This window comes from Mauremys reevesii, linkage group 18 (genome assembly GCF_016161935.1).
Source record: "Mauremys reevesii isolate NIE-2019 linkage group 18, ASM1616193v1, whole genome shotgun sequence".
In the NCBI taxonomy this organism is placed as follows: Eukaryota; Metazoa; Chordata; order Testudines; family Geoemydidae; genus Mauremys; species Mauremys reevesii.
In genome coordinates this window covers 3,943,109-3,970,722 of record NC_052640.1, presented here as the reverse complement: position 1 = coordinate 3,970,722, position 27,614 = coordinate 3,943,109, and the positions used below count along the sequence as shown (strand labels likewise).

The 27,614-nt window shown below is 47.0% G+C and overlaps 1 protein-coding gene across 20 annotated transcripts in view; it reads left to right on the top strand.

The window, feature by feature from the left end:
* ACACB (acetyl-CoA carboxylase beta) overlaps positions 1-27,614 on the top strand; it is a 76,160-nt gene that overhangs the window by 35,450 nt on the left and 13,096 nt on the right. For 16 of the 20 annotated variants that reach the window (XR_005589479.1, XR_005589478.1, XM_039504697.1 and 13 more), the window contains 32 exons: positions 217-327; positions 835-1,044; positions 2,695-2,865; positions 3,456-3,617; positions 3,933-4,096; positions 4,946-5,096; positions 5,204-5,307; positions 7,043-7,124; positions 8,185-8,330; positions 8,471-8,621; positions 8,842-8,976; positions 9,530-9,676; positions 10,423-10,611; positions 12,629-12,729; positions 13,148-13,236; positions 13,332-13,456; positions 14,440-14,553; positions 14,667-14,780; positions 15,298-15,387; positions 15,562-15,680; positions 19,055-19,192; positions 19,864-19,963; positions 20,044-20,151; positions 20,399-20,455; positions 21,014-21,055; positions 21,169-21,384; positions 22,396-22,551; positions 24,364-24,567; positions 25,429-25,584; positions 26,018-26,140; positions 26,312-26,383; positions 27,238-27,507. Coding sequence is in view for 18 of the 20 variants with exons in the window: in XM_039504697.1 (XP_039360631.1) it covers positions 217-327; positions 835-1,044; positions 2,695-2,865; positions 3,456-3,617; positions 3,933-4,096; positions 4,946-5,096; positions 5,204-5,307; positions 7,043-7,124; positions 8,185-8,330; positions 8,471-8,621; positions 8,842-8,976; positions 9,530-9,676; positions 10,423-10,611; positions 12,629-12,729; positions 13,148-13,236; positions 13,332-13,456; positions 14,440-14,553; positions 14,667-14,780; positions 15,298-15,387; positions 15,562-15,680; positions 19,055-19,192; positions 19,864-19,963; positions 20,044-20,151; positions 20,399-20,455; positions 21,014-21,055; positions 21,169-21,384; positions 22,396-22,551; positions 24,364-24,567; positions 25,429-25,584; positions 26,018-26,140; positions 26,312-26,383; positions 27,238-27,507 (4,317 nt within the window). In the remaining 2 variants the exon portion in view is untranslated. The remainder of the gene's footprint in view (positions 1-216; positions 328-834; positions 1,045-2,694; positions 2,866-3,455; positions 3,618-3,932; positions 4,097-4,945; positions 5,097-5,203; positions 5,308-7,042; positions 7,125-8,184; positions 8,331-8,470; positions 8,622-8,841; positions 8,977-9,529; positions 9,677-10,422; positions 10,612-12,628; positions 12,730-13,147; positions 13,237-13,331; positions 13,457-14,439; positions 14,554-14,666; positions 14,781-15,297; positions 15,388-15,561; positions 15,681-19,054; positions 19,193-19,863; positions 19,964-20,043; positions 20,152-20,398; positions 20,456-21,013; positions 21,056-21,168; positions 21,385-22,395; positions 22,552-24,363; positions 24,568-25,428; positions 25,585-26,017; positions 26,141-26,311; positions 26,384-27,237; positions 27,508-27,614) is intronic. The other 4 variants (XM_039504700.1, XM_039504702.1, XM_039504701.1 and 1 more) reach the window with 4 other exon arrangements.

Genomic DNA, 27,614 nt, shown 5'->3' with positions numbered 1-27,614 from the left:
CTGATCTGCCACCAGCTCCCTCTCTGTTAAATTGAGAGGAATTCGATGAGTGCATCTATGTCTGTTGTGTTTTCTCTGGACAAATTGAACCCCACGGCGAGGGGACCCAACTCTGTGGGCTTTGATGGGTGCTGCACCCACTTACTCCAGGGCTGCATTTGGCCCAGAAACATCTAAACCTTTCCCTTCAAATTCCTGGCCCTTTCCCTCCTTCAGGCAGCTGAGAGGATTGGCTATCCTGTGATGATAAAAGCTTCAGAAGGTGGCGGTGGCAAAGGAATCCGGAAAGCAGAGACCGCAGAGGAATTCACTGGCTGCTTCAGACAAGTGAGAGACTCTGAGGAGAGTTTGTACCCCAAAATCCCACCTTTTTAATTTGCCTCCTCAGAGAAGTAAGAGGCACCAAGGCTCCCTCCACCCCCATCTGAACACATACCTGCCTTTTTAACTCCCCCCCATCCCCCCTTCCAGAAGCTCTGAGGAGGGCCTTCCCCTCCCCATCAATCCTGAATTTTTATTTTTTCCTTTTAAAAGAATATTTAATAGAAGAGCGCTCATTCCCCACTGTTTTTCTGACTGATTTTGTAGGCATATTTTGGGGGGCACAGTTATCGTCAGTTCAAACACTAAACTTATATTTTTTTAAAATGTAAAAAGCTCAATACATGAAGGAGTTGGGAACATGAATGATATTTTGTATGGTGCCAGCCCTCTGCCCAGCAGTGAATTTCCCCCACGGAGGATGGGTTTACACATGTCATCAACGTCAAGGAATATACAAGCCTGGATCCACCACATGAATGCATTTCTCATGCTCTTCTCCTCCCCTTCCAGGTACAGAGCGAGGCCCCAGGGTCACCCATCTTTGTGATGAAATTAGCCCAGCATGCCCGGCACCTGGAGGTGCAGGTCCTTGCCGATCAGTACGGGAACGCGGTTTCATTGTTCGGCCGCGACTGCTCCCTACAGCGCAGGCATCAGAAAATAATTGAAGAGGCACCGGTGACGGTAGCAGCTCCCTCCGTGTTTGACTTTATGGAGCAGGTAGATATTCTGGGTCTTTCCTGTGGGCTAGGCTGAGGCGGCTCTCGCAGAGAGAAAGGATGTTAGAGAAGAGGAACCTTTTCACTACTAGTTTGATTACATGTATTACGGTAATGCCTAGGAACCCTGAGCAAGGCCCCGTTGTGCTAGGTGCTGCACAGACAAATAACAAAGGAGACAATGCCAGCCACAGAGAACTCGCACTCCAGCTGTAAGTAGAACACCACCAGGATGAACTGTTCAGATGCTTGTGTACAGCCCTTCCGTTTCAGCCAAATGCTTTAAAAGCACAAACCCAAGAGGTTGCCTGATGAGCAGAGCCAGAACTAGGCATTTTAGCACCTGGGGTGAGCAAACATATTTGCGTCCCCTGCCTTTTTTCATCATTTCCCCCCCACACCCCCCTCCAGAGGTGACGTTTGGGTGAGGAGATGGGGGACACACAGTGTTACACTTCCCTTCCCCCGCCCCAGTTTTTTTTTTTTTTTTTTTTGGTTGTGCCCCAAACCCAGACAGGCTGGGTGGCCCATTGAGGTGAGTCAGGGGCTGAAGGTGGTGCTTCCTCCACAAGCCCTGCAGTGCGGGACTTTACGTGTCACCTATTTCCACCCCACTTTTCCGCCCCCATGGCTTTGCATCCTGGGTGGCTGCCCTGCTCGCCCCACCCTGGTTATGGCCCTGCTCAGGAGTGTCCAGCAAGTTAATTCTTATATCCCTTCCACAATCTCCTCGAACCGGGGGTTCTCAGCCTGGGAGCCATGACCACCTTCCCTTTCTAGAGGGAGCTCTGACCTAAGGGTTTTAATCATGTGAGTGTTCCTTACTTCGCAAGCCTCTGGGACCTCTTGTGTGACTAATGTGATCTTGTCTGTCATCACCTTCCTGCAGTACATTTCTTGTTTGAGTATTTGCATTATAGTAGCCACCAAGGTCCCCAGTCAAGGACCAGGTCTCCATTGTGCTGGGCACTGTGTACACACAGAAAAACAAACAACCCCCATGCTTACTAACATTTCAGTTGAATAAGTGACTCTTAAGGTGGGGAGGTTTGTTTAACTTAACTAGTATTTTTGGTCTATGATTTTGATTCTCTGCTTGAGATTTTTTTCTAGCTGCCACTATCCACCTCTGGTTGCTGTAGACTGTAGAGTTTGGTAGCTCTACATTACCTCTCCCATATTAAGCACATAATTAAGTAGCAGGCTGAACTTTAAAGTCTTGGTTCTTGCAAACTTGACATGGCTTAACTAACAAGATAGTGACTTTTATTCCTCAGTTCCCAGGTTACTCTTGACCCATCTGCTAATGACTCCTATTGCTTCCATGTTTCTGTGCTGCACTGTGTGGCTCACAGTTACCCGCTGCACACCAAAGCTGCGTAACTTAATGGATCACAGTTGTAAATTGCTTTACAGTTTTAATGTACAAATTCATTCTCCCTCTTGGGCTGATGCTTTTTCCCCTATTTATTTGTATTGCTGCAGCATTTGTCTTTCCCCAATTTCATGAAGTGTCCTGGAAATATTGCATGAGGGGCATGTCAGAAACATGCACTTAATAGACTCTGAACACCAGGCAAAGTGCTCTGCAGTTGTGGACTAGCAGGAGCTAGCGTCACAAAAGCCAGATCTGTTTGTGTTGTGTTTTCAGTGCGCAGTACGCCTTGCAAAGATGGTGGGCTATGTGAGTGCAGGGACAGTCGAATACCTCTATAGTGAAGATGGGGGCTTCCACTTTCTGGAGTTAAATCCCCGCCTGCAAGTAGAACATCCTTGCACAGAAATGATTGCTGATGTGAACTTACCTGCAGCTCAGCTACAGGTATTTGAAATTTGCCGACATACCATTTTTTCCCGCTGTTGCTTTTCTTAAAGTTTTGCAGCACATGAATGACTCTGAGGCACTCATTGGTTTGAGCCACATGTTGTGTGTGAGTTTGGAGCTTGTGAAAGGTACCAGATTGGCAGCCTGGGAGAAGGAATTTCTCTCTTCATCAAGAGGTAGAACATGGGCAGCAGCAGACCAAGGCCCTGTGTGATGTCTCGCTCTCAACCTGGAGGAGCCATCTCTAGGAGTGACAGGGACATTTGGTCTCCATGCCCATCAGTCCTGAGCACCTCAAAAATATGTCCACAAAGTGACCAGTTATGGGATGACTGCTCTTAAGGTCATTTCACACAGGGCTCTGACCAGCCATCAGATAGCTGCTCCCTTTGATTCCTCCAGAAGGGGTTGGATTTGAACTGGGGACCTAGATGGTGAAAGGCTCCTTGTCCCTTTCCTGTTTACCTGAGCCAGCCAGTCCCACTGATTGGCTCTAATTGTCATGCTGAAGCCTCATTTCAAAGCTAATTTAGAAGACTCCAAGCCCCGTCTCCTTTGTCTCCTTTTTCTGCTGGGCACTTGTGCAGATTGCAATGGGTGTCCCCTTGCACAGAATAAAAGACATCCGAGTGCTGTACGGAGAGTCACCATGGGCTGATACACCCATCTGCTTTGAGAGCCCTGCGAATATCCCAGTGCCCAGAGGCCATGTCATTGCTGCTAGAATCACCAGTGAAAACCCTGATGAGGTGAGTAAATGGAACCCTGTTTAGAAAGCGCCTGCTCTGGTCTGGATCAGATTAAAATGTTGCTGAGGGCAGGGCATGACCTTGTTTTTAGCGAGCTCTGAACTCTGAGCAGTCCTCCACTGATAAAATGTTGGCATATTGGACATATTCTCAGATGAGATCTGTGGGGTTAATGGACTCCACAGGTGGACTTGTATAATAGCTGTTGTTTGCAATGGGATTTCTCTTTCCTGACTTGCACCTGTTTTGTTTCAAATGTAAACTTCTTACTTTCTTCTTTGTGGTTTTTTTTTGTTTTGTTTTGTTTGACTCTAGGGGTTCAAGCCAAGCTCAGGGACAGTGCAGGAGCTGAATTTCCGTAGCAGCAAGAATGTCTGGGGTTATTTCAGTGTGGCAGCTGCTGGCGGTTTGCACGAATTTGCTGATTCGCAGTTTGGGCACTGTTTCTCCTGGGGAGAGAACCGCGAGGAGGCCATCTCGTCAGTATTGTCCTCCCAGTAGGATTAGCAATAAGCATTCCTCAAGAGATTAAAGTGCCACTGAATGTTGATGGGTTTAGATTTAAAAATATTTGGTTTTAACCCGAAGAGGCAATGAGCCGCTTTGGCTTTTCTGAGCAGTTTAGTTGTGAACTTGTGACAAAGGGCCCTGCAGGGGGATTATGGAGACTGTTCAAACTAAACTGAAATGTGGCGATTTAGCCCTGCTTCAGCAAAGCACTTAATGCTTAGCTTTATGTATTGCTCTTACTGGTACTGGTCATGTGCTTTGCTGCATTGGGACCTCACAGAGCTACTCTGTTACCTTTCAAAGTAAACTATTTCCCAGCAAGCCAAAAAAAAAAAAATCTCTAAGAGCTGAACATGCAGAAAGGGCAGACTTTTAATAACATGCACTCGGAGACAGCTTTTGACTGCAGGCTGTCTCTCTCCAGAGTTATAGAAACACGTCTATCTAGGTTTTTATGAGGTTGCCTATCACCATATGCAGCATTCTCAACCACTAAATTCTGTGTAGCTTGCTGTATACCTTAGCTGCTGTATAAGAGCTTTCTTGCATGTCAGTCAAAATCCAATCAAAATGTGGCGTATGTGTTTGTATATTTTGTAAAGAGGAGTTTAACGTCTGCTCTTGCACTTGTGTATTGGATAAATCAGATTTTGGGTCTTTAGTATTTTGTATGCTAGAAAATGAAGTGGGGAAAGACACTTGCTAAGGGGGGAAAAGAAATAGTTATCCTGTATGCCCCAATAGATCGGTATGCTTAGCACTGAATATTTATCATGCATCTTAAACTCAGTATTAACAGAAGAACTTTGCTTTAAAAGGAATATGGTTGTGGCGCTGAAAGAGCTATCGATCCGTGGGGATTTCAGAACAACAGTCGAGTACCTGATTAAGCTGCTGGAGACTGAGAGCTTTCAGAACAATGAGATAGATACTGGGTGGCTGGACCACCTGATTGCTGAGAAAGTGCAGGTGGGAGAAGCTGAGCTCTGACTCTCTTCCTTCTGGCTAATCGTCTTCATTCTCACGTGGATCTGCTGTCCACAATGTGCTGGAAGTGTCATTCTTTCCCCCGCTAGGCCGAGAAGCCAGACACCATGCTGGGCGTGGTTTGCGGTGCTCTGAATGTAGCAGATGCCTTGTTTAGGACTTGTATGACTGACTTCCTGCATTCGCTTGAAAGGTAAAGTGCTACGTGACTAACGGGATAAACACAATGAAGCGTGGCTGTTGAACCCTTCTTATGACCAAATACTGGTCCCGCTGAAACAAATGGGAGTTTTGATACGCTCTTCAGCGAGACCAGGGGTATATGGAGCATGTGACATAAGGTGCTGTGTTTGAGAGGCAGTGGACAGGGTGCTGGGCTGGGGCTCAGGAGACATGGTTCTGTCCCCAGCTCTGTCACTGGCCTGCTGAGTGACTGTGAGCAAATCACTTCCCCTGTCTGTTCCTCAGTTTCTCCTCACATCCTTTGTCTGTTTAGCTCTTTGAGATAGTAAGAGACAGTCTGAAAGAGTCCCTATGTGTTTGTACAGCACCTAGTGGATTAGGGTCCCAGTCTTGGTAGAGGACTGTACATACTATTGTAATAACTGAGGGGGGTTGTGTGTGTGTGTGTGTGTATGAGAGAGAGAGATCCAAGGTTTTTTGGCACATAAGCTGACCCTTGGTCACACACATTCAAGCTACTTGTGCATGATTTTGTCTCATGCAGGTTCACACCTTAGCAGAGTAAGGCATGACCAGCCACTAAGGGAGTTAAAACCAGGCACAGAATGTTGACTCATGATTACATTGCTGATTTTCAGAGTGGGATGTGAAGACGGTGTTCCTATATTCTTTAAGGCAGCTAAGTGGAGGAAAGGAAACTTTACTGTTTGACTTCCAGAGCCTTAATAGGGCCAGCAAAGGAGATGAGATATTAAAAAAGAAGAAGCAAGGTTTTTGCTTTTTGCTTCTGAGATGTGGGAAGTCAGGTTAGATTAACATAATGGTCCCTTCTGGTCTTTAACATCTATGAATAAAGGTTTTGTTTTTGTTTTGTTTTTAAATTGCTGGGTTTTTTACCTTGGGAATGTCAAGTTCACTCTTCACGAGATTTCCTGTTGGACTTCTTGTGGTTTTTCAGAGATGCGTATTGTGAACTTTTACACCGTAGTTGAAAGATGGGAGTGTTGAGACTTTATTTAAGACATTCTGTCTCCTAAGTGTTCATTAGCCACTAGGGCTAAGTAGATGATGACAGAAACCAAAGTTTTAATCAGGCTGGCTAAGTCCCCTCCCCTCTCAGTTGCTGAACTTTCACTCACTTCACTCTTGTGATGGTGTCATGTTATTAGCTCTGCCATCATCCTAGAATTTTGTAGGGAAGACAAGAGTTTAATTTCTCATGTGAAACAGCACAGCTCCTCCCTCACCACCTTTTAAATGTTTTATAAACTTTCACACTGCCTTTATACATCTGAAAGGGGGTGCAAAACCAACTATTTCTCTCCCCTGCAAGTCCCCTTTAAAAGCTCTCTTCTGCAGCCCACTGTGGTCTAAACCTGCTCTTTGGACTAGTGCTGATAGGCTATATACCGTGGCTGAGTTCTCTTAGGGTACGTCCATACTACCCGCCCGGATCGGCGGGTAGCAATCGACTTCTCGGAGTTCGATATATCGCGTCTCATCTAGATGCGATATATCGAACTCCGAACGCGCTCCCATCGACTCCGGAACTCCACCACCGCGAACGGCGGTGGCGGAGTCGACGGGGGAGCCGCGGACTTCGATCCCACGCCATGAGGACGGGTAAGTAGTTCGAACTAAGGTAGTTCGACTTCAGCTACGCGAAGTTGCGTACCTTAGTTCAACCTCCCCCCCCCTAGTGTAGACCAGGCCTTGGTGTCTGACTTTTTACCCTTGTCCCTTAGGGGCCAAGTTCTGCCAGCGGCTTCCCTGCTGAACATTGTAGAAGTGGAGCTTATTTATGAAGGTGTGAAGTACGCTCTCAAGGTAAACGGTGTCTTGTGTTTTTCCAAGCTTGTGGAGACTTTGGCTCGTGCAGGCATTACTACACACGGCTAGGCAGATTCTCCATGTCTCTCATCAGTACAGACAAGCACTTCTGGGTGGGTACTTTCAGCAAAAAGATAATTAAAAGATATCTTCATTATCCATTTTTTTTAAAGTCTCATTTTAAATGAGTTTAACTATTTGTTTTTACAGTATGGAGAATTTTTCTGCTTCCAGATGGACTGTTGCTGGAGTTAATGCGTCTAATAAAGTGCTGGCTTTTCCTGTTCATAAACCCAGCTGGGTAGCAGCTTTAGTTAGTTAAATCACTTTCTTATCATGGGAAAGTGGAGGATCAGCTGAAATTACTGATAGTGGTTGAGCTGTAGAACCAGGCTAGCAATTCAAACACTAACCTCAAATCCTGTGATCTAAATCAATGTTTCTCAGCGAGGGGCCTGTGGATTCTCAGCGATCAGTCCCTGAGATCTCCCTAACACAGTTTTTGGAAGGCAGCAAGCTGGTCTCTGGTATCAAAAAGCTTGAGAAACACGGGTCTAAGTGACAGAGGGGGCATGGAGAAGCAGAGTCCGTATTCCACATTAAATCCTGCTCCCACCCACTATACCAGGGGTAGGCAACCTATGGCACATGTGCCAAAGGCAGCACACAAGCTGATTTTCAGTGGCACTCACACTGCCTAGGTCCTGGCCACCAGTCCCGGGGGGCTCTGCATTTTAATTTTAAATGAAGCTTCTTAAACATTTTTAAAACCTTATTTACTTTACATACAATAATAGTTTAGTTATATATTATAGACTTAGAGAAAGAGACCATCTAAAAAGGTTAAAATGTATTACTGGCACGCGAAACCTTAAATCAGAGTGAATAAATGAACACTCGGCACAGCACTTCTGCACTATACAATGAGAGCTCGGCTTCTGGTGTCATCTCAAAGGGCTGATGCACAGCAGCCTGGCAATGCAAGCCTAAGGCTTGATCTCAGTGAAGGTTGCAATGTTCACGTTTTAAAGCCTCCCACTTCGGTATTTTTCAACAGGTTGCCCGTCAGTCTCTGACAACTTGTGTCATTATAATGAATAACACTCACATCGAGATAGATATGCACAGGTTGAATGATGGCGGGGTGCTGCTTTCCTATGATGGTAACAGTTACACGACGTACATGACAGAAGAAGTTGACTGGTAAGTTAGAGAGCTGACCCATTATCCCACTGCTGCAGATTTCTTCCCAATCTCACGACTAGACACAGCAGCAATTGCAGCTGCTTCTGCAGCAGGCAGAAAATAGGTTGAGCAGTAACAGAATTTCCCCTCTCCTTAAGCTACCGAATCACTGTTGGTAACAAAACGTGTGACTTTGAAAAGGAAAAAGATCCAACTATGCTGAGATCACCCTCGGCTGGGAAACTGCTGAAGTACACTGTGGAAGATGGAGGCCACATCTTCGTAGGGCACAGTTTTGCAGAGATAGAGGTAACTATAGGTTAGTGCAGATTGTGTCACTGAGTGGCAAATGGCTTCCAATCTGTATGCTTGATAAAGAGATGCAGATTATGTATATGCACCCCTACAATAAAAAAAAATGAAGTCCTGTCTCTATTGTGACACTTGGAAAAAAATGACTGTCCTAGGCTCTTGATGTTGCATGGATGATATTAATTTATTACACTCTATTCCACCAATCCTCATACAGGTGATGAAAATTATTTTGACCCTGGAGGTGAAGGAATCTGGCCATATACATTATATAAAACGGCCAGGAGCATTGCTGGAGGCAGGCTGTGTCATAGCTAGACTCGAGTTAGATGATCCTACCAGAGTGCATCCAGTGAGTATTGCTGCTGGGACAGAACCAGGTTATTTTCTATTTACTTACATGACTAGTCAGGTCATCCATGACTTGTAACTGTCTGTCTCTTATGCCCCAGGATCTTAATATGTTTGTTCACTTGGGGTTTTAACACACCAGATACTTAGCAATGATGTAGAATTTTGGTATTTGAAAGAGTGGCCTTTATATAAATATTCTGTTGGCCCTAGCTAGTCTGTATCTTAAGCATATATGCCTTTTGGGATTTGGGCAGAAAACTGAATTTTTATTATTAAGACTTGATTGAAAATTACCAGAATAAGGAATTCTGACATACATTTTTCTAATGCCTTTTATTTGGCAACTTACCACTTGATTCATTCTGGCGACACCCTCCTTTGCATTTTAATTAAAATAATTATGGATACTGAGCAGTTTCCTTGTCTGCTGAGGTTGTACATGTGTATTTTTCTAGATGGTAGTTTAATTTGAATGAGATCTGCCTTACTTTTCTCTTCTCCACCCTTGTTTTATATTCCAAATGCTTTCTTTCTCTTGTATTCGACCTCAGGCCCAGTTGTATACAGGTGGCCTCCCCACCCAGCAGATGTTGCCAATCGGTGGCCTGAAGCTGCACCAGGTCTTTCACAGTGTCCTGGAGAATCTGATCAGTGTCATGAATGGCTACTGCTTGCCAGAGCCGTATTTCAGTGCAAAAGTAAGTGCCTTTCTCTAATGGCATCTGCTTCTAATACCCAGAGGGTATTTTAACTGACATATTTATGCCAACAAACTTTTGTTCACATGTAACCATCTGTCCCTTCAATTTCTTTTTCATACATGGACAAAGACCTGGATCTACTCTCTAATCTAGTTTAACTTGTATTCTTCTTGGAATGGTCTCCCACTGTCCATGTGTTAACAAAGAGCACTTACTGTATTTCTCTAGGTGGCAAACTTGGGGGAAATTTATAATACTTTGCTGAGCCCCTTAATGTTAAGCATTAGCTGTAGTACATCTTTTGTGCCTTCCATTCATCCAGTGATCTCAAAGTCCTTCAAGCTTAAGTTAAGGCTCATGACCACCTGTTGTGTAGATAGGTAGGAAGGTGTCATTCCCATTTTATAGACAAGGACTCTAAGGGCATGATTTATGAGAAATGCTGAGCCGTCACCACTTGTACTGAGGTCAGGGAGAGCTGCAGGTGCTCAGCACCTCTGAAAATCAGTCCTTGAGTAACTGACTGGGGTTCTGTACCTGGTTCGATGCTACTCTCAGCCCAGTGCCACAGTTGAGAAACCATCCTTAATTCCATTGTGTTAGCCCACCTGCCCTGTTGGTTACAGGGCTGCAAGCATAGTTTTCATTGGGATGGCAAGATCCGTTCACTTGCCTTTCCTGACACATCGGCCTCTGATGTTTTTCCGTGACATCTTTGCAGCAATAATCTTTATTTTGCTTAGATGAAAGAATGGGTATGTGAGCTGATGAAGACCCTCCGGGATCCCTCCCTGCCTCTTCTGGAGCTGCAGGAGATCATGACAAACGTGTCTGGCAGAATCCCGCTGTCAGTGGAGAAATCCATTCGAAAAGTGATGGCACAATACGCTAGTAACATCACCTCGGTGCTGTGTCAGTTTCCCAGTCAGCAGGTAAGCCATACAAGAGGGATGGTCTTGTGTTCCAACCTCTTTAATATCTTGGTGACTGTAGAGGTGTGGCCTCACCCTTGCGGCACCTCCTGCTGGTGACTTCTGGGAATTAGCTTGTTCCAGCTCCGGAGCGCCCTCTGCAGGCCGGTGATCCGCCTGTCCTCTCGCCCCCATGTCCCTCCCTGGACCCCGGTGCCCTTTTAACTGGGTGCTGTCCCCTGGCAGTACCTCCACAGTTCTGGGTCTCCCCCTCCCCAGGGAACCCCTACCCACTATCCCCACTTTGCTTCAGTCTTGGCTACTGCCAGTCATCACTTTAGACCCTGTTCCCTGGGGCAGACTGCAGTGTATCAGCCACTCATCACAGGCAAAGGGGTTTGGACCAGCCGCTTCGGCCTACCCCCTGTAGCCCCAGTACCTGTCTGACCTTACACTCAGCCGCAGCCTGGGGGTTTTACCAGGCGGAGCCCTACAGCTCCCTTGCCCAGCTTCCCTCAGGTACTCTCTCTCAGCTTCCAGCAGCCAGGCCCTTCTCTCTCTGAATGCCACAGCTGCGGCTGTTTTCCCCACTCAGCCTGGGCTGTTCTGCCAGCCCTCTCCCAGGGCTGGTTCCAACCCTGTCAGGGCTGGAGCGGGTCATCACCCTGCTACAGTGACTATCACAGTCTTTTTTCATTTTCATGCTAAACTGGTCAGAATTTTTCAACTGAAAAGTTTTTCTGCTAAAAGATGGGGTTTCATCAAAAATATTAATGGGGAAATTGTCATATACAATAAATTTATTAAAAAAATTTGTTCAACATTTCTGTTGTATGTGGAAAAACAGGTTTTTTGATCAGCAAACGTTTGTAACAGATAGAGTTTAATTTGGAATCTTTTACACAAGTTCTCAGCCCTGGAGCAATTTTTTGCCCCCTCTAAAATTGAGCTAACCTCTTTAAGCTATCCTTTTCCTATTTGAAATCTGAAAAATTAAGTGTCTCCTCTTCTCCCAGCTGTTACTCTGAATGTTCCATGTAAAATGCAGCTGGAATAGGTCAGTGTGCTTGACCTCCATGTGTTTTCTGTAAATAGATTTCTGTCAACCCAGGCACCATTTCCCTGCTCTAAGGCTTTCCACTGAGTGTGTAATGATAAATGTCTGCCTTTCATTGTTCATGAGACCCCGTGGGTGAAGTAATATCTTTTATTGGACCAAGTCTGATGATGAGAGAGACAAGCCGGGTGGCTCAAAAGCTTCTCTCTCTCTCTCTCACCAGCAAAAGTTGGTCCAGTAAAAGGTTTACCTCACTCACCATGTCTCTCTAATATCCTGGGGCTGACACAGCTACAGCTACGTTTCATTGTTCATAACAGTGCCTATGATGTTAATTTAAAAGAAAAGAGAGAGGATTGTGGTGGGTTTCTGAATTATTCCTGCTGGGACATAGGCACACTTGGAATGTCTTGTGGCAGGCATGCTGGCTGGCTGGCTGTACTGCGCTTACCAAACAGAGATGGTTTTTCTTCCCCTTATAATACTTGTTGCCCTTCCTCTTTGCAGGGTTGGAATTAATGTTTCCAATTTATGGAAACATCTCTACAGCCTTGTAGTGCCCAAGAATGGCAACCATAAAGACACCGGATCAGTCGTGCAAATCCTTACTGTGAATAGCCTAGCTGAAACTAATTGAACTGCTCACATGAGTTGGGACAACTTGCTTGAGTGAGGCATTGCAGAACCTGCCCCTGATCTTTGGGAAAATGGAAATAACTTACTGCTGCTCACAGACTGAGGGTTTCAAAGGAGCGTAACAGTTAGACACATGGGCTTCTTTGAAAATCCAACGAGTTCCTGCTAATTAATATAGTCTCTTAAAAAGAGGAATGTGTGTAGGGTAAGAGAAAAGGGAGCTTCATTTTGGTGTCTTAGCCATTCCTGTGTATGTGTGAGTTACATCCCCTTGGTTTTCCAGACTTTTGTGCCCAAGCTACCTTTTTAGCTCCTTCATGCCTGTGTTTCTTCTGCTCTGTGCAGATCGCTAGCATACTGGACAGCCATGCAGCCAGTTTGCAGAGGAAGGCAGACCGGGAAGTCTTCTTCATGAACACGCAGAGCATTATGCAGCTAGTCCAGAGGTGAATGCCTTCCTGTGCTGTGGCATGCTCTACGGTGTGGGAGGGTTCCAGATGTGCTGTGAAATGCTCCATAGAAACTAGTGCCGGCCCTGACTCCAAGGGAGGTGGAAAAGGGTCAGAGCAGCAGGGCAAGCGGGGCCAATGCTGGCGTAGGTGATTGCAGGAAGAGCCCTGTGGGAAGGCTGGCAGTGATGCCGCACCCCTCTCTGTCCTGAGCAAGCAGAGCATTGGGTGAGCACCACTTCCTGGCTCATGCACCAAGTGCCATTGTCTCGAGCCCTTTGCCTGCCCCAGGAGAGGAGGATCCACCCTGACTGCTTCCTAGTCCATGTTCAATTCCCAGAAAAAGCAGCGTGGCCAATGCGATGGCGCGTTAGCTCTGGGATGTGGCACGCTCAGTCCTCTTCTCTGTTCCCAGGTACCGCAGCGGCATTCGGGGCTACATGAAATCTGTTGTGTTAGACTTGCTGAGAAGATATTTGCAAGTGGAAACCCAGTTCCAACAAGGTCAGAGGAAGTGGTGGTGTGTTTGCCGAGGGCCCAGTGCTGTTCCGTAGGCCAGGGGAACTAATCTAACCAGGGGATGCTTGCTGTCTCCCCAGCCCACTATGACAAATGTGTGATCAACCTGAGGGAGCAGTACAAACTGGACATGACCCCGGTACTCGAGTGCATCTTCTCTCATGCCCAGGTGGCAAAGAAGAATCTGCTGGTGATCATGTTAATCGTAAGTAGAGATGGCAACTTCTGTGAGACTAGGGTGGGTGTCAAGTCGGATCAGAAACGGCTGTTGAGATGCACCATAGAGTGTTACCGCTGACCTGGAAGGCAAATTCTGAATACAAGGAAATTGAGAAATAAGGGCAGGAGGGAATGAAGCAGTCTGTAGTTTTGCGTTTTGATGAGTGGCTTGCTGGTAGCAGTTTTATAGAAGGGATCCATTGCAGCGTTGTAAGAGTGAATGTCAAACTGCAGCAGAGAACTCTGGAAAAATTCCCTGTAATAAGAGGGTTGATTTGTGATACTGCAGCCAATAAGATAAAGCAAATGCAATGGATTGATTCAGCATGTACATGTGGTGTGTGTTTCAGGTCTCAAATATTCTTACAGCACTTAATACTTTACCTGTACAGAGAATCTGATGTAGAGCATCTACAGAGTGCTTTAATATCTTTAATTAAGCCTCCTTATTAGATCTACTTTGCAAATGGGGAGGCAGGTTTCGAATGGAACTCAGATGCGCAGCCTATTACATCAGATTGCCTCTCTTGTGTTTTATTGTAAAATTAAACTTCTGCAGACATTTTGAAGAAGTATTTTGGTGTTACCTGTGTAAAACTTAGTTGTTTTCAAACTTTACAACATCTGTTCTTAACGTCTTTGACTGCACCCCCCAAAATTGTTGTTGGTGGCTTCTTCACTAGTGGAGCCTTCATTAAATTATCTTCCCTCTTCTGTACTGACTTTTAAGAAAAGGGGAGGTTTTCTGGCCTGTGCCATAAAGGAGATCAGACTAGATGATCACAGTGGTCCCTTCTTTATATAGATTCCAAGGCCAGAACAAAACATTGGGTCAGTGTGTGTATGTTAGAAGAGAAGTGCACTTCTTCTTGGTTCAGTGTACAGACGTTTGTAGGCAAAGTAAGGAATGTAGATGGAGGTTTCTGTTCAGTCAGCGTTAGTCATTAACACTGGAAGGATATTTAATAGGACCAGCTGTGTGGTCGAGACTCCACCATGACAGAGGAGCTGATGGCCATTCTCACTGAGCTAACACAGCTCAGTAAAACGGAGCACTCCAAAGTGGCTTTGCGAGCCAGGCAGGTTAGTATGTTTTGTGGTTTACACCATGTTGTTAAATGGTGGTGATTTTTCCCTCAACCTTCCCCTTCTGCCTCCAAATCATAGCCATTTATTTAGATTCTTTTTATGTGTAGGTTTTGATTGCCTCTCACCTCCCTTCTTATGAACTGAGACATAATCAGGTGGAGTCCATATTCCTGTCTGCTATCGACATGTACGGCCACCAGTTCTGCCCTGAAAACCTAAAGGTTGTGACTACTTCTTACAATTAATTCTAAAGCATGGGATTTTACCTTTTAGTTAGTTCTTAGTGAAGCAGTTTGATTTGTAAGCCATTTATTTCAAAAGGCCTTAAAAAGGCATGAATGTCTTGCAGCTTAAGCTGTTGATGCTAGTATATATCAGACCATGTGAAATGCTGCTTTCTGATCTCTTCCAGACGAAGGCCCATAGCACAGGTTCACTCTCTTTCTGCCACTCTCCTCAGAAGGGGTCAGAAGTGAATGGAGGATTCTGTTCCCCTAGTAGGGAAATATGTCCATATGCTAGGAATTGAGAACTGTGGTGATGGGTACTCTAGATTACACCTTAAATCATTCAAAACCCTCATTTGAACTGCAGGCTAACGAATCTAGCAAAAGCTACTGAGGGAGCTTCAAGATTGGAAGCAACTGCAGCTGTGTAACTTCCATCTCTTAATCTTTCATGCCAGCACTGGGTTGTTCAAACCTTGTCTTGCGTTGAATTATGTTTTCCTCATGACAGAAACTGATCCTCTCGGAAACCACCATCTTTGATGTGCTCCCTACCTTCTTCTACCACTCCAACCAGCTAGTGCGCATGGCAGCTCTGGAGGTAAAGAGTGAATTGAAGACTTTGGCTGCCATTTATTTAGAAAAAATGCAGCTCTTCGAGCTGCTTTTAGTGCCAATGAAGGAGGCTTTGTTGCCCATCGTGGTTGCTTCGGTGGTTGGCCATGGGAAAGCACTCTGATTTCAAAGTAAATTCTTCTCCTGCGTCTTTGCTCAGGTGTATGTGAGGAGAGGATATATCGCCTATGAACTAAACAGCTTGCAGCATCGTCAGCTCTCAGATGGCACGTGTGTGGTAGAGTTTCAGTTTATGTTGCCATCATCGCATCCAAATAGGTAGGAACGACCTGCACTTAGTCTGTTGCCCGGTTCTACATGGTTATTGATGAACTCGACTTCCATGCACAGGCACCGACTTTTTGAAGTGCCGGGGGGCAGGGCTCAAGCCCCAGTTCTGCCCCAGGCCCCGTCCCCACTCCACCCCTTCCCCCAAGGCCCCACCCATGCCATGCCTCTTCCCGCCCCCTCTCCACCCCCTTCCACCCCTTCCTGCTCAGTTGCACCCTCTCCCTTGAGTGCGCCATGTCCTTGCTCCTCCCCCACCCCAGAGTGTTCTGCACACTGCGAAAGAAACAGCTGATTGAAGTGGGCAGGAAGGAGGGGGAGGTGCTGATCGGTGGGGCCTGCCAGCGGGCCAAAGGCACAGGGGGGTTGAAGGGGAGCTGATGGGGGGGGGGGGAAGAGGCTGCCAGTGGGTACTCAGCACCCACCATTTTTTTTCTCTGTGGGGTGCTCTAGCCCCAGAGCACCCATGGAGTTGGTGCCTATGCTTCCATGGCTTGATAACTGTAACAATGGATACATGAGGAGGTTGGAGCATCCTCCCCCCCCACCTGCTTTTGTAAAGCTGTTTAATTAATTTCTCATTAACTCAATGATGGAGACCCTCAATGGGAAATTATTAAGCCTTCCTAGGTGGGCTCTCAGTGGATAAATCCCCTTTTCCATCTGGTACACATTGTTGGGTTTGCTGTGTTAATCGAAGAACTGGTGTTTCATGCTGTAGCTCACCGAGTTGTTTGATACTCTGATTTCAGAGGCAACAGCCCTGCTTTGAGCAGGTAGAGTGCAGAATTTTCTCTTTGAAGCATGAGAAGTGATTAATGCCTGCTGCATTAATACGCTACCTGATGTGCCCATTTCTCTCTCTCTCCCCCATGACTTACTGGCTGCTATGGTGGCACTTCGCTCTCTGGCCGGCAGGGCAGAATGGGTTCTTTCTGAATCAGGCATTCCTAGTGGTGCTGGGAGATGGGCAGAAGTTTGCATACAGTCTCGTCCCTCAAGCTGAGCGGATGCTGCTCTGTAAGCCGAAATCAGAACAAACCTAAGCTACTAAGCGGCGTGGTAGTCACCTCTGTGCACGCTGCTTTTAGAATGTGAGGGGAGAGCTGTTAGAGGCAGCCAGGTGTGCCTGGCAGGAGAATAAAATAAAGACTTGAGGCTTTACATCTCCAAAGTGCTCTGTGGGTGTTACTCCTCGTCACATGACTGGGAGCTGAGTCGGTGTCTTCCCCATTCTGTAGATGAACTCGGAAGTGAAAGGACTCGCCGAGGGTCACGAAGCAGTTCAGTGATAGAACTATAGTAACCCAGGAGTCCTGAGTCCCAGTCTTCAGCTTGGCCCATGACCGTGCAAAGTAAAGCTGGTCGGGTTAACGTTCATAGTACCAACAGCAAACGTAGGCTGCTCTCTTCTCAGAGCCCAAAGGATGTAGTTCTGTACTGGTAACAATCCAAAAAGGGCTCACGTCAGGGAAGACCTTTCAGATCTGCCGGTCTGTTTCTAATGTGAATTAATTAACCCTGTTGCTTAGTTTGGAACCTATGTCCTTGTGCAAACCCAGATTGGTTCTAGATCTTTGGTTCTCAAACTTTTGTACTGGTGACCCCTTTCACATAGCAAGCCTCCAAGTGCAACCCCCCCCTTATAAATTAAAAACACTCTTTTGTATATTTAATACCATTATAAATGCTGGAGGCAAAGCAGAGTTTGGGGTGGAGGTTGACAGCTTGCGATCCTCCCCAGTTTGAGAACCCCTGTTCTAGAGAAATCACAGCCCTGTGATTATTTGCTTTTTTTTTTTTTTTTTTTTTGGCGCAAGTAGAGCTCTGTTAATACAAATGAATAATTTATGATTAACCTCTGGCATGTTGGACTAATGTGAGATGGGGGAAGATCCTGCTGAAACAAGGAAACAATCTCATTGCAAAACTGCCCCAGGCAGAGGCAGGAATACTAGACTCCCTCTGTGCAGAACTTGGTCACTGGTGCTCTGCAGGGAAGACTGCGCCAATCTTATGCTCCCTGACTGGCATGGAAGAATTATGGATTGGGGGTGTGTGTGCAGTGTCCAAACCTTGCCAAGAAAGGGGACTTGTCTTGCTCTCCAGCATTATTGGGTTCTCAGTGAAATTCTACCCCAAATTTAACCTACCTGTGATGCAAGATAGTATCAGTGACCCAAGAACTTTGAGGGTATGGGGTATATTAAAATTATAGCAGATCCCTTTATAGAATGCTGCCACTGGCGCTGTGTGATGGAGACATCAGTAACACATGCCTACAGGGTAGTAGTGGGATTGTCAGGCTGTCACTGGCGTGTTTTAAACGTGACTTGATGGAGGGCTTGGAAACAAAGGTAAATTCTTACAGTTCTCTTGAGCCAGCGTTACGAGTCAGAGCACTAGCAAGTCCTGAGAATCCACTAACCAGGAAACGTAAGAGAGCCGAACAGGTGATGTGTTTTTACTCCAAGAAACAAATGGCTAGCACAGCATGGGGAGAGCATGCTGCAGATAGCCAGTGAGCCCGTGCAGAGTTAAAATCCCCACCTGTTCCTTGCACTGCTGGGTGTCTCCAGTGGAGGAACTGGGATCACTGAGCTGTCAGTGAAAAGGAAGAGGAAGCTTTGGGGCTCTCTAGTGGGACTACCCAGGAGGATGGGTTTGTAGGGCTGAGCTGATGCTGCCAGTGTTTCTGTTCGGTGCCTTGCATCCAGCTCCCGAGCCACGTGACTTGTGCAGAAATGCTATTTTCTCGTGTGTGTGTTTGCTATTGTTATTGGCATGTGGATCTCCATGACAGGCCCCTTTTCAGACATACGTTAGCTGGGTAGATCGTTCTTTCAATTTTTAAAAGAATGTAATAGAGAAGAGAGCTCTAGGCACCACATGGCAATTAAAATCATAGCTAATGAAAACATCGCCCAGCAGTTTAATAAAATGGAAAAACATATCAGCAAACCCCATCCCACTGCCCCTAAAACCACCTACCCTCAGCTTTCCCCAGAAACCCTGGGGCCTGTCAAACCGAGCACTTTTGCAGTGAGCTTGATGTGATTGTTAAAGGGTTTTTAAAAGAATTGTATTCTCTGAATAGTTGTCACTAGGTCTGATCTGGGTAAAGAAAAGGAAACAGTAACAAGACACTGGTGGCTAAGGAGGCAGTATGGATAGGATTCTTTACAGACACCTCAGCTCCGGGAGGGGAGGGGGAGGGAGATTTATACAGGTAATTCTCTCTCTCTCTCTCTCTCTCTTTATTTTTTTTTTAATGAGCATGAATTCTAGATAAGCTGTTTCCTCGCATCACATGAGTATTACCTGTATCCATGTCCTATCTAACTGCTCTCTTGTTCTTTGTACAGAATGTCTATCCCGATCAGCGTATCGAACCCTGACTTAGCCAGGCATAGCACCGAGCTGTTCATGGACAGCGGCTTTTCTCCTCTGTGTCAGAGAATGGGAGCCATGGTTGCTTTTGACAGATTTGAAGATTTCACAAGGTATGGCGGGAAGGCTGGGGGGGGGGATAAATAGCACACGTAGTGTTAGCCAAACACCATCTCCGTTATGCTAACCCGGTACTACCACTGTTATACCAAAGCAAACCGGGCGAGTGTTTAGTTCTGTGCACGGTCTTCAGTCTGACCGTTAAGAAATCCTGAGTCCAAAGAATCTTGCCAAAGCTCAGCATTAGGTGGTTGGAGAAGATGTTTCCAGCGTGACGCTCAAAGCAGGGGGAGATGATGATTCACTTAGGTAAACTGTTGCTTTTTTAATTCATGGAAACACTTGTTAAAGAGAATGTAACTTGTAATTCTTCTAGAGTGCTTGCCTGTCTGTGTGTAGGTCCTCACGGCCCTTACCACCATAGTATCTGAGTGCCTCACAGCCATTAATGGGTTATCCTTACTACATCCTTGTGAACTTTGGAGGAGGATAGGTTAACAAATGACTCCCAAGATCACAGAGGGAGTCTGTGGAATTGAGTCCCAGGCAAGCTTTTTTCCTTCACTGCTGATGTACCCAATTCCCTGCTGAATGCTTGTCCTCAGGGAACACTCTCCATAGTTTGAGGCTGTTGGCTTTTGTATTAGGTGGGTTGTGTGCAAGGACTTCTCTAGCTTGCTGCAATCACTGACTTATCCACCACACCTTGTTTGGATTCTGCCAGGAATTTTGATGAAGTGATCTCCTGCTTTGCCGACCCACCCTCAGAGAGTCCCCTGTTCAGCGAGGCGCGATCCACACTCTACGAAGAAGAGGACAATAGGGTGAGGCTGATGTCTGGTCATGTCCTTCTGGAGACACAGCATGAATACTTCTGGGACTGACGTCACCGTCTTGTTTTCAGAACATCCAAGAGGAGCCCATCCACATCCTGAACACAGCCATCCGATGGGCCGGCCACCTTGAGGATGAGGAGCTGGTGCCAGTCTTGAGAACCTTTGCTCAGTCGAAGGTCTTGTGCCTCATACAGTATTCTGCTTATAAACTTGGGGTGCAGCTCCTGTACAGTATGCTCACCTGATGTACTACAGCTGTCACTTCAGCCCTCCTGGCAGGCAATGTATAATGCTCCTATTTGCGGAGTTAGTGGTAATGTCTGTCAGAGTTGTCTGTTTTCCTGGGGGTGGTGTTTTAAAATACCCTTGGGCACATGAAGGCTTTTCTGGTGATGTGATGCTTGTCTCCTGCTTTTCATACAGAAAAACATCCTCGTTGACTGTGGCCTCCGGAGAATCACGTTTTTAATTGTGCAGAAGGTGAGCGGAGAGAGGACTTTGAGTTGCAGTATCATGTTGGTCATGCTTTCAAATGTACACTCAATATAGTTTTTAAAGACTAGTAAATGATGGCTAGATGTTACAAGCCTGTTACAGGCATGAGTGGTATGTGTTAGAGGGATAAAAGAAGGACGTCAGTAGAAGGTGTTATGGATGGTTATAAGCAACCTGACAGGTTTCAGAGTGGTAGCCATGTTAGTCTGTATCAGCAAAAACAATGAGGCACTTTAGAGACTAACAGATTTATTTGGGCATAAGCAACCTGTTAGCCTCTGTAACAATAGATCGACATATCTATTGTGTTGCTCTTTATAGGAGGGTACTCTTAATGTAAAATGTGAATTACAGATGGGGTGGGACGGGTTCAAAACAAAGATGTTACAAGTTGCTCTTCCTCTTTTGGGGGTGACTTCACTGTCTTGTGTTTCAATGCCCTTTTTGCTAGTACAGGTGAGAATTGCTTGAGTCTCCTGTCTGTATTTATTGCCATTGCTGGGTTAATTTTGTTAATGTGTCTGTTTTTTCCCTTTTTTGTAGAGCGAATTTCCAAAGTTTTTTACGTTTAGAGCAAGAGATGAGGTAAGGCTCATTGTCCGATTCTGCTGTCTGACGTCGCTTAAGTCAGCTCTAGAAATAGTGAAATTATTCCAAAGTCAAACAGAGGTTTGCTCTCTTCTCTGTTGCGCACTCAGTTTGCAGAAGACCGGATTTATCGGCACTTGGAACCAGCCCTGGCCTTCCAACTGGAGCTGAATCGGATGCGTAACTTTGACCTGACTGCTGTCCCCTGTGCCAACCACAGGATGCACCTCTATCTAGGAGCTGCCAAAGTGGAAGAGGGCAATGAAGTTACTGACTACAGGTTTTTCATACGAGCCATTATAAGACACTCTGACCTCATCACTAAGGTAAAAGGACTTAGTGTTCCTTATGCTGTGACTCAAAATTAACACCGTCTTTTTGTTGCTTTGTCCAGACCTGTACAGCTCTCTGGAAGACTGTTGTGCAGGGAGGGATGGGCCTGTTGTGTATTCCTACCCCTCTCTCTGAATAGGCATATGCTACTCCTTTTTAGCCAGTCTGCTGTGGCTGCCAAGACAGGAACCAGCTGTGAGGATGGTTCTGAAATGCAGACGCATGTTGGCTAGATGTGGTAGAAACTACAGACCATCCATGGCACTTTCTATCCCCCATCTCCATAGTGTCTTGCAGACGTTGATGAATTTATCCTCACAGCCACATGCTGTCCTCTGGGGAGCCTAAGGCACAGAGATTGAAACGAGTTGCCCATGCTGATACAGGGCATCTGTGGCTGAGTTGGGGATTGAACCCCAATATCCATGGTCCCAATCTAGTGCCTTAGCCCCAAGACCATCCTTCTGGCCACAGCCAGTTGGGGACAGGTTTGAAATAGTGCCTCACCTCCAGGTCACTTTCTCTCAGAGATCACCTTTTCCTCCATCAAGCTACTGACGCATTAATGGACAGTGTTCAGAAACACCCAATGGGAAAAAGCTATGATTTCCTTGCTGTTATTTTGCTCTGGCTTTAAGGACTGCAATCTAGGATAGCCAGGGAGTGGGGCATTTCTTTTTTGGGGGGGTGCCCAAACTTTGCCAGTTTGAAGGGTGGCCTGCCAGGAGCTCAGGATTACATGCCCAGTTGTATCTGTGAAGGAGCGTATTGCAGCTCTGCTCCTTTTTAATATAGGAGCATGGCACATGGAGACTGCAGGTGCCAATGCCCTGCTCTGACCCTGTCACAGCCATGGGCTACGCTTCTGTATTACAGCTGGAGGCTAAGGCTGCACTTTGTTCGCCAGCCTGATTCGGGCAGGGACAAGCTTCTGTCTTACCTGTGGCGGTATTGCCGCTCGCTAGTCATTCCCAGCTCACCTGCTGCCTTGTGCCCTGTTCCAGGAGGCCTCTTTTGAATACCTGCAGAATGAGGGTGAACGGTTACTCCTGGAAGCAATGGATGAGTTGGAAGTGGCCTTCAGCAACACCAGTGTCCGCACTGACTGTAACCATATCTTCCTCAACTTTGTGCCCACTGTCATCATGGATCCGTCCAAGGTGAGCTTCGTTGAAGTGGAGAACAAGCTTTCTGGGGCAGCGGTCACCTCTTTGGTCTGTCTGTGCAGCACCTAGCATCCCAGGATCTTGGTCTGAGACCAGGGCTGCAAGGCACTATGGTAATACAAATAATCAAAACCTTTTTCTTTTTCATTTCTGATGAGCACGAAAAATGGAACAGCCATGTTTTTTCCTGTACGCAGAGGTTTCACAGTGGTAGATTTGGCTATAGGAGCAACAATTGGGAGGGATGAGAGACATTTCTTCCCCCAAGTAGTGATCATCCTGTTGCTGTTCCATTCTCCCTCCACCTTCTCCCCCATTCCACTCCATTAGCTGTAGTGCTTTGCCTCCTGTTCTGTGTGCTCCTGGTGGAGGTGCTGTGTGCTGGGGAGATGCTGAGACCGCTAACGTAGGAATGAATTAGTCTGTTTAAACTTAGACCTGCAGGAATTCTCATGTAAAATGGTTGGTGAGTGGTACTGAGTGGCTGCCTGCCAGTATCAGGGGATCAATGTGGGGGTGTACTGGACCTTTGCTTTCTGGGCTGTCGGGGACTGAGAAGGAGGGAGGGAGGAGATTGAATAGAAGTGTAAGACTGGAAGGGACCTTGATAGGTCATCTAGTCCAGTCCCCTGCACTGAGGCAGGACTACCTGTTATCTAGACCAGGCCGGTACAACATGCGGCCCGTGGGGGGTGAGTAGGTGGGCTCACTGTGTGGCCTATGGGGGGGTGAGGAGGCAAACGGCGGGTGAGGGAGGGGGGCTGAAGAGGCAGGTGGGCAATAGCGGGGGGTGAGGAGGTGAGCCGGGGGGTGTGGGGGCTGAGGAGGCTAGTGGGTGGGTGGGCAGTGGCGGGGGCTGAGGAGGCGAGCCGGAAGGGGGTGGTGGGGGGCTGAGGAGGTGAGTGAGGAGTCAGTGGCTGACCTGTTCTACTGATCTGGTCTAGCTCCCATCCCCTCTCCAAGGGTTGCTGCTGTCTGGAGGTGCTGCCTTCCACACCTTCCTCAGTCACACCTCATTCATGTAACAGGGCAATTGATTACAAAGTGGGGGGAAGATCTTAGTCTACTTCTAGCAAAAAGACACTTTCTCTTTTACCTTAATTATACTACCTTAGGGGCCCGCTATAACATATTACCAAGGTTCAATACCACTGTTTCGGTGGGGCAGCGCTGGGGAAGGAGGGTTTGTTTCCGCGGGGCGGGCAGTGCTGGGGCGGGGGGGGAGTATTTAAGAGCGGGGCTCGGTGGCGCTGGAGGGGGGGATTGTGTTTCGGGGGGGGCTTGGCAGCGCTGGGGCGGGTCAGCCCTCAGCTGTTTTCTTTGGAGTAATATGGCCCTCACCGCTTTACGAGTTGTGCAGGCCTGATCTAGACCATCCCTGAGAGGTGTTTGTCTAACTTGCTCTTAACCTCCAATGACTGAGATTCCACAACTTGTTCCACACAACCAGTTTTTTTTGGTCAGGCAAACACGTTTAACAGCACCAAGTTGTGCTCAGCTGGAGGGGCCTGGGAGGGTGTTGCAGTGATGCCAGAGAGGAGAGTAGGGAGGTGGTGGTACAGGGCCAGGGAAGGGGGATGTCTAGCAATTTCTCATTGGTACACATTTAAAATGTCTGTGTGTGAAAGCTTAAAAGGAGCAGGACAGGGGAAAGATGCTCTTGTGCTTAGACTTGTGGCCTGTTACGGCCTGGGAGTGTGGTGTTACGTAGTCATGAGACTAATCGGCCTGTCTGAATGAAACCATTTTGAGATTCCCCTGTCAGATGGTCAAGCATGCCCAGGTGTCTGGCGTTTGTGTCCCTAGATCGAGGAGGCTGTCCGCTCCATGGTGATGCGCTACGGCAGCAGGTTGTGGAAACTCCGGGTCCTGCAAGCTGAAGTGAAGATCAATATTCGTTTGACTCCTGTTGGCAAAGCCATTCCTATCCGTCTCTTCCTGACCAATGAGTCCGGCTACTACCTGGATATTAGTCTCTACAAAGAACTGAATGATCCTAGGACTGGGAATGTGCGTGATTTACACTGGAGCTAATGCAGAGTGCATTTAAAAAAAAAAAAGGCTGAAAGCATTTCCCCTCTGTTCAGACTCTCTTCCCCCCAGGCTTTCCTTTCACCAGATCTTGTTACCATAGTTGAGCAAGTACAATTACTCAATTATGGTAGCATCAGGAGGGACTTCTGCACCTGTTAGGGCTGGAGTCAGTACTTCCTGGGAGCTGCCACTCAAGGTGTTACAATTCCTGAAAATATTGTAACAAGTCTGGGGCCACAGTTGTCATTCAGCTGCACACTGTAGCTACTTGGAACCGCCAAGTGACATCAGGAACAGAACTCTGACCTTCCTGGGAGGGATAGCTCAGTGGTTTGAGCATTGGCCTGCTAAACCCCGGGTTGTGAGTTCAATCCTTGAGGGGGCCACTTAGGAATCTGGGGCAAAAATTGGTCCTGCTAGTGAAGGCAGGGGGCTGGACTCAATGACCTTCGGTCCCTTCCAGTTCTAGGAGATAGGTATATCTCCAATTATTACTTTACTTTAAAAGCACCACTTAAGTTAGAGGAGAATTGCTGCCAGCTCTGAGGAGTATAGGGCTTGTGACACATAGTTGCACTGTTCTGATTCTGAGCAGCAGAGGGCAGTGGTGCGTGCAGACACTACTATTCATTACAGTATCATCTGTGACGTCCCCACCCATTGTTGTTTTATATTGAATCCAGTTATCACTGACCATGTAGGGTATTATCATATACTAGCTGATCAAACATTTCTAAACCACTCTCCACACCTCACATCTGAGGGATTGTGCATTAACTTTGTAAAGAACAATTCACCTGCGTGGGTGGGGAACTGACTCTCTGATCTTCCCTTTAGATTATGTTTCACTCCTATGGGGATAAGCAAGGGCCGCAGCATGGGATGCTGATTAACACACCATATGTTACCAAGGATCTGCTCCAGTCCAAGCGCTTCCAGGCACAGTCATTAGGCACTACCTATGTGTACGACTTCCCTGAAATGTTCAAGCAGGTAAGGCCTGCTAAGTAGCCATTGGAAATATTCCTGTCCTTTCCTTTCCTTTCCTAGTTCCATTTCCAGCTTTTCCTGTTTCGGGGGGAGAGGCCGAGGTGTGAACCCTCTCTACCCCCAACTAGCATAAAAACAGGTTAATTTATGTAAAGTGTTTTCTAGGGAAATCCTCAGCTGATGTACAACTTACACAGCTCCGCTGACTTCAGTGGGGGAATGCCAGCGAAGGAGCTGTAGCAGAATGTCCTGTACAACAAGAAACAAAGCTGATCCATGTTGTCAATTGTTCTTGTCCCCTCTTTATTTAAATAACTAGAATGTCATTAGGTGGATGTTCATCTGTGGTGCAGCAGTAGCCTTTGAACTGCTTCAGCACATGTTTTCTCTCTCATCTGGTGTGTGTGTTTAATTCTCTTAACTGGTTCTTTTGCAGGCTCTTTTTAAATTGTGGGGCTCTACAGATATGTACCCCAAAGATGTTCTAACCTACACTGAGTTAGTGTTGGATTCCCAGGGGCAGCTGGTGGAGATGAACAGGATACCTGGAGGAAATGAGGTATGAACAAAATGAGTAGGTGGGAGACAGTGTAGAGCTGGGGAGGTATGGTATGGGAGTGGGAAAGACAGAAAACAAAAGGGAAGAGGTATCGGAGGGTGGGGAGAAGGAGAGAGGAGGAAACAGGCGCCAAAGACAACACAGAAAAAGACTCATCGTGATCTGTTATAGGAAGGAAAAGAGAGAGAGAATGGAGTGGAGCCAGAGAGAGAGATTAGTTACAGAATAATGAAAGGAAGAGATGTAAGTTGCACTTCTGTTGAACACATTATGTAGAGAGCTGCTTGACCTGCTACAAGTAAATATAATTCCAATAAATGGTGCACAACAGTTTGTTCCTTTATCTCACAGGTATGTGGTGACACAGGTGCCTCTCAGCATGGCTGAGTCCTTAGGTGTTGGGACAGTTTTTCAAGCCCTGCCTATTTCATTGGCTTTAGTTTGGCAGCATCATTTTCAAGTAGAGCCCTTCCTCCTGCCTTGCAAGATGCTGTGCAGAGTTTATGTGGTGCATCTTGGAGGAACGAATTGAATTGCATAAATGGTTAGGGAATCATATCTGAGTTGTGACTGACTCTGTTTCCCAGGTGTTGTAGCCACTTTATCAGAAGCCTGAACTTCTGCAAATTGAACAGATCAACCTGAATTACATTTTAAAGTTTGGAGAATGCTGTTGGGAGTAGAAGCTGTATGTGTATGCAGAGCCATTGATTAATCTGTGACAGAGCGTAGCTTACAACTAGTATTTACTTCCCAGGGGCGGCTACAGACCCCAGCACGCCAAGTGCGTGCTTGGGGCGGCATGCCGCGGAGGGCGCTCTGCTGGTCGCCGGGAGGGCGGCAGGCGGCTCCGGTGGACCTCCTGCAGGCGTGCCTGTGGAGGGTCCGCTGGTCCTGCGCGGCTTCGGTGGCTGCGCGGGACCAGCGCACCCTCTGCAGGCACGCCTGCAGGAGGCCCACCGGAGCCGCAGGACCAGCGACCGGCAGAGCACCTCCCGCGGCATGCCGCCGTGCTTGGGGCAGCGAAATGTCTAGAGCCGCCCCTGTTACTTCCTCTCGAGAAACTTGTTCATGTGACTTTATATCTCTTTGAGCAGGTTGGGATGGTTGCTTTCAAAATGAAGCTGAAAACCCCTGAGTATCCCAAAGGCCGAGACATCATTGTTATCAGCAACGACATCACCTACAAGATTGGCTCCTTCGGGCCCGAGGAGGATCTGCTCTTCCTGCGAGCTTCACAGCTGGCCCGCTTGGAAGGCGTCCCACGGATCTACATTGCAGCTAACAGCGGGGCACGGATAGGGTTTGCAGATGAGATAAAGCACATGTTCCAGGTAGCGTGGGTTGATCCCACGGATCCCTACAAGGTAGGTGCATGTGTCTCATTACAGGTGGGGATGGGGAGAGAAAACCTTCTCTGCGAAAGACCCAGTTTGGGAATCAGAAGGGTTAAAAGATGCATCAGCAGCCCTGA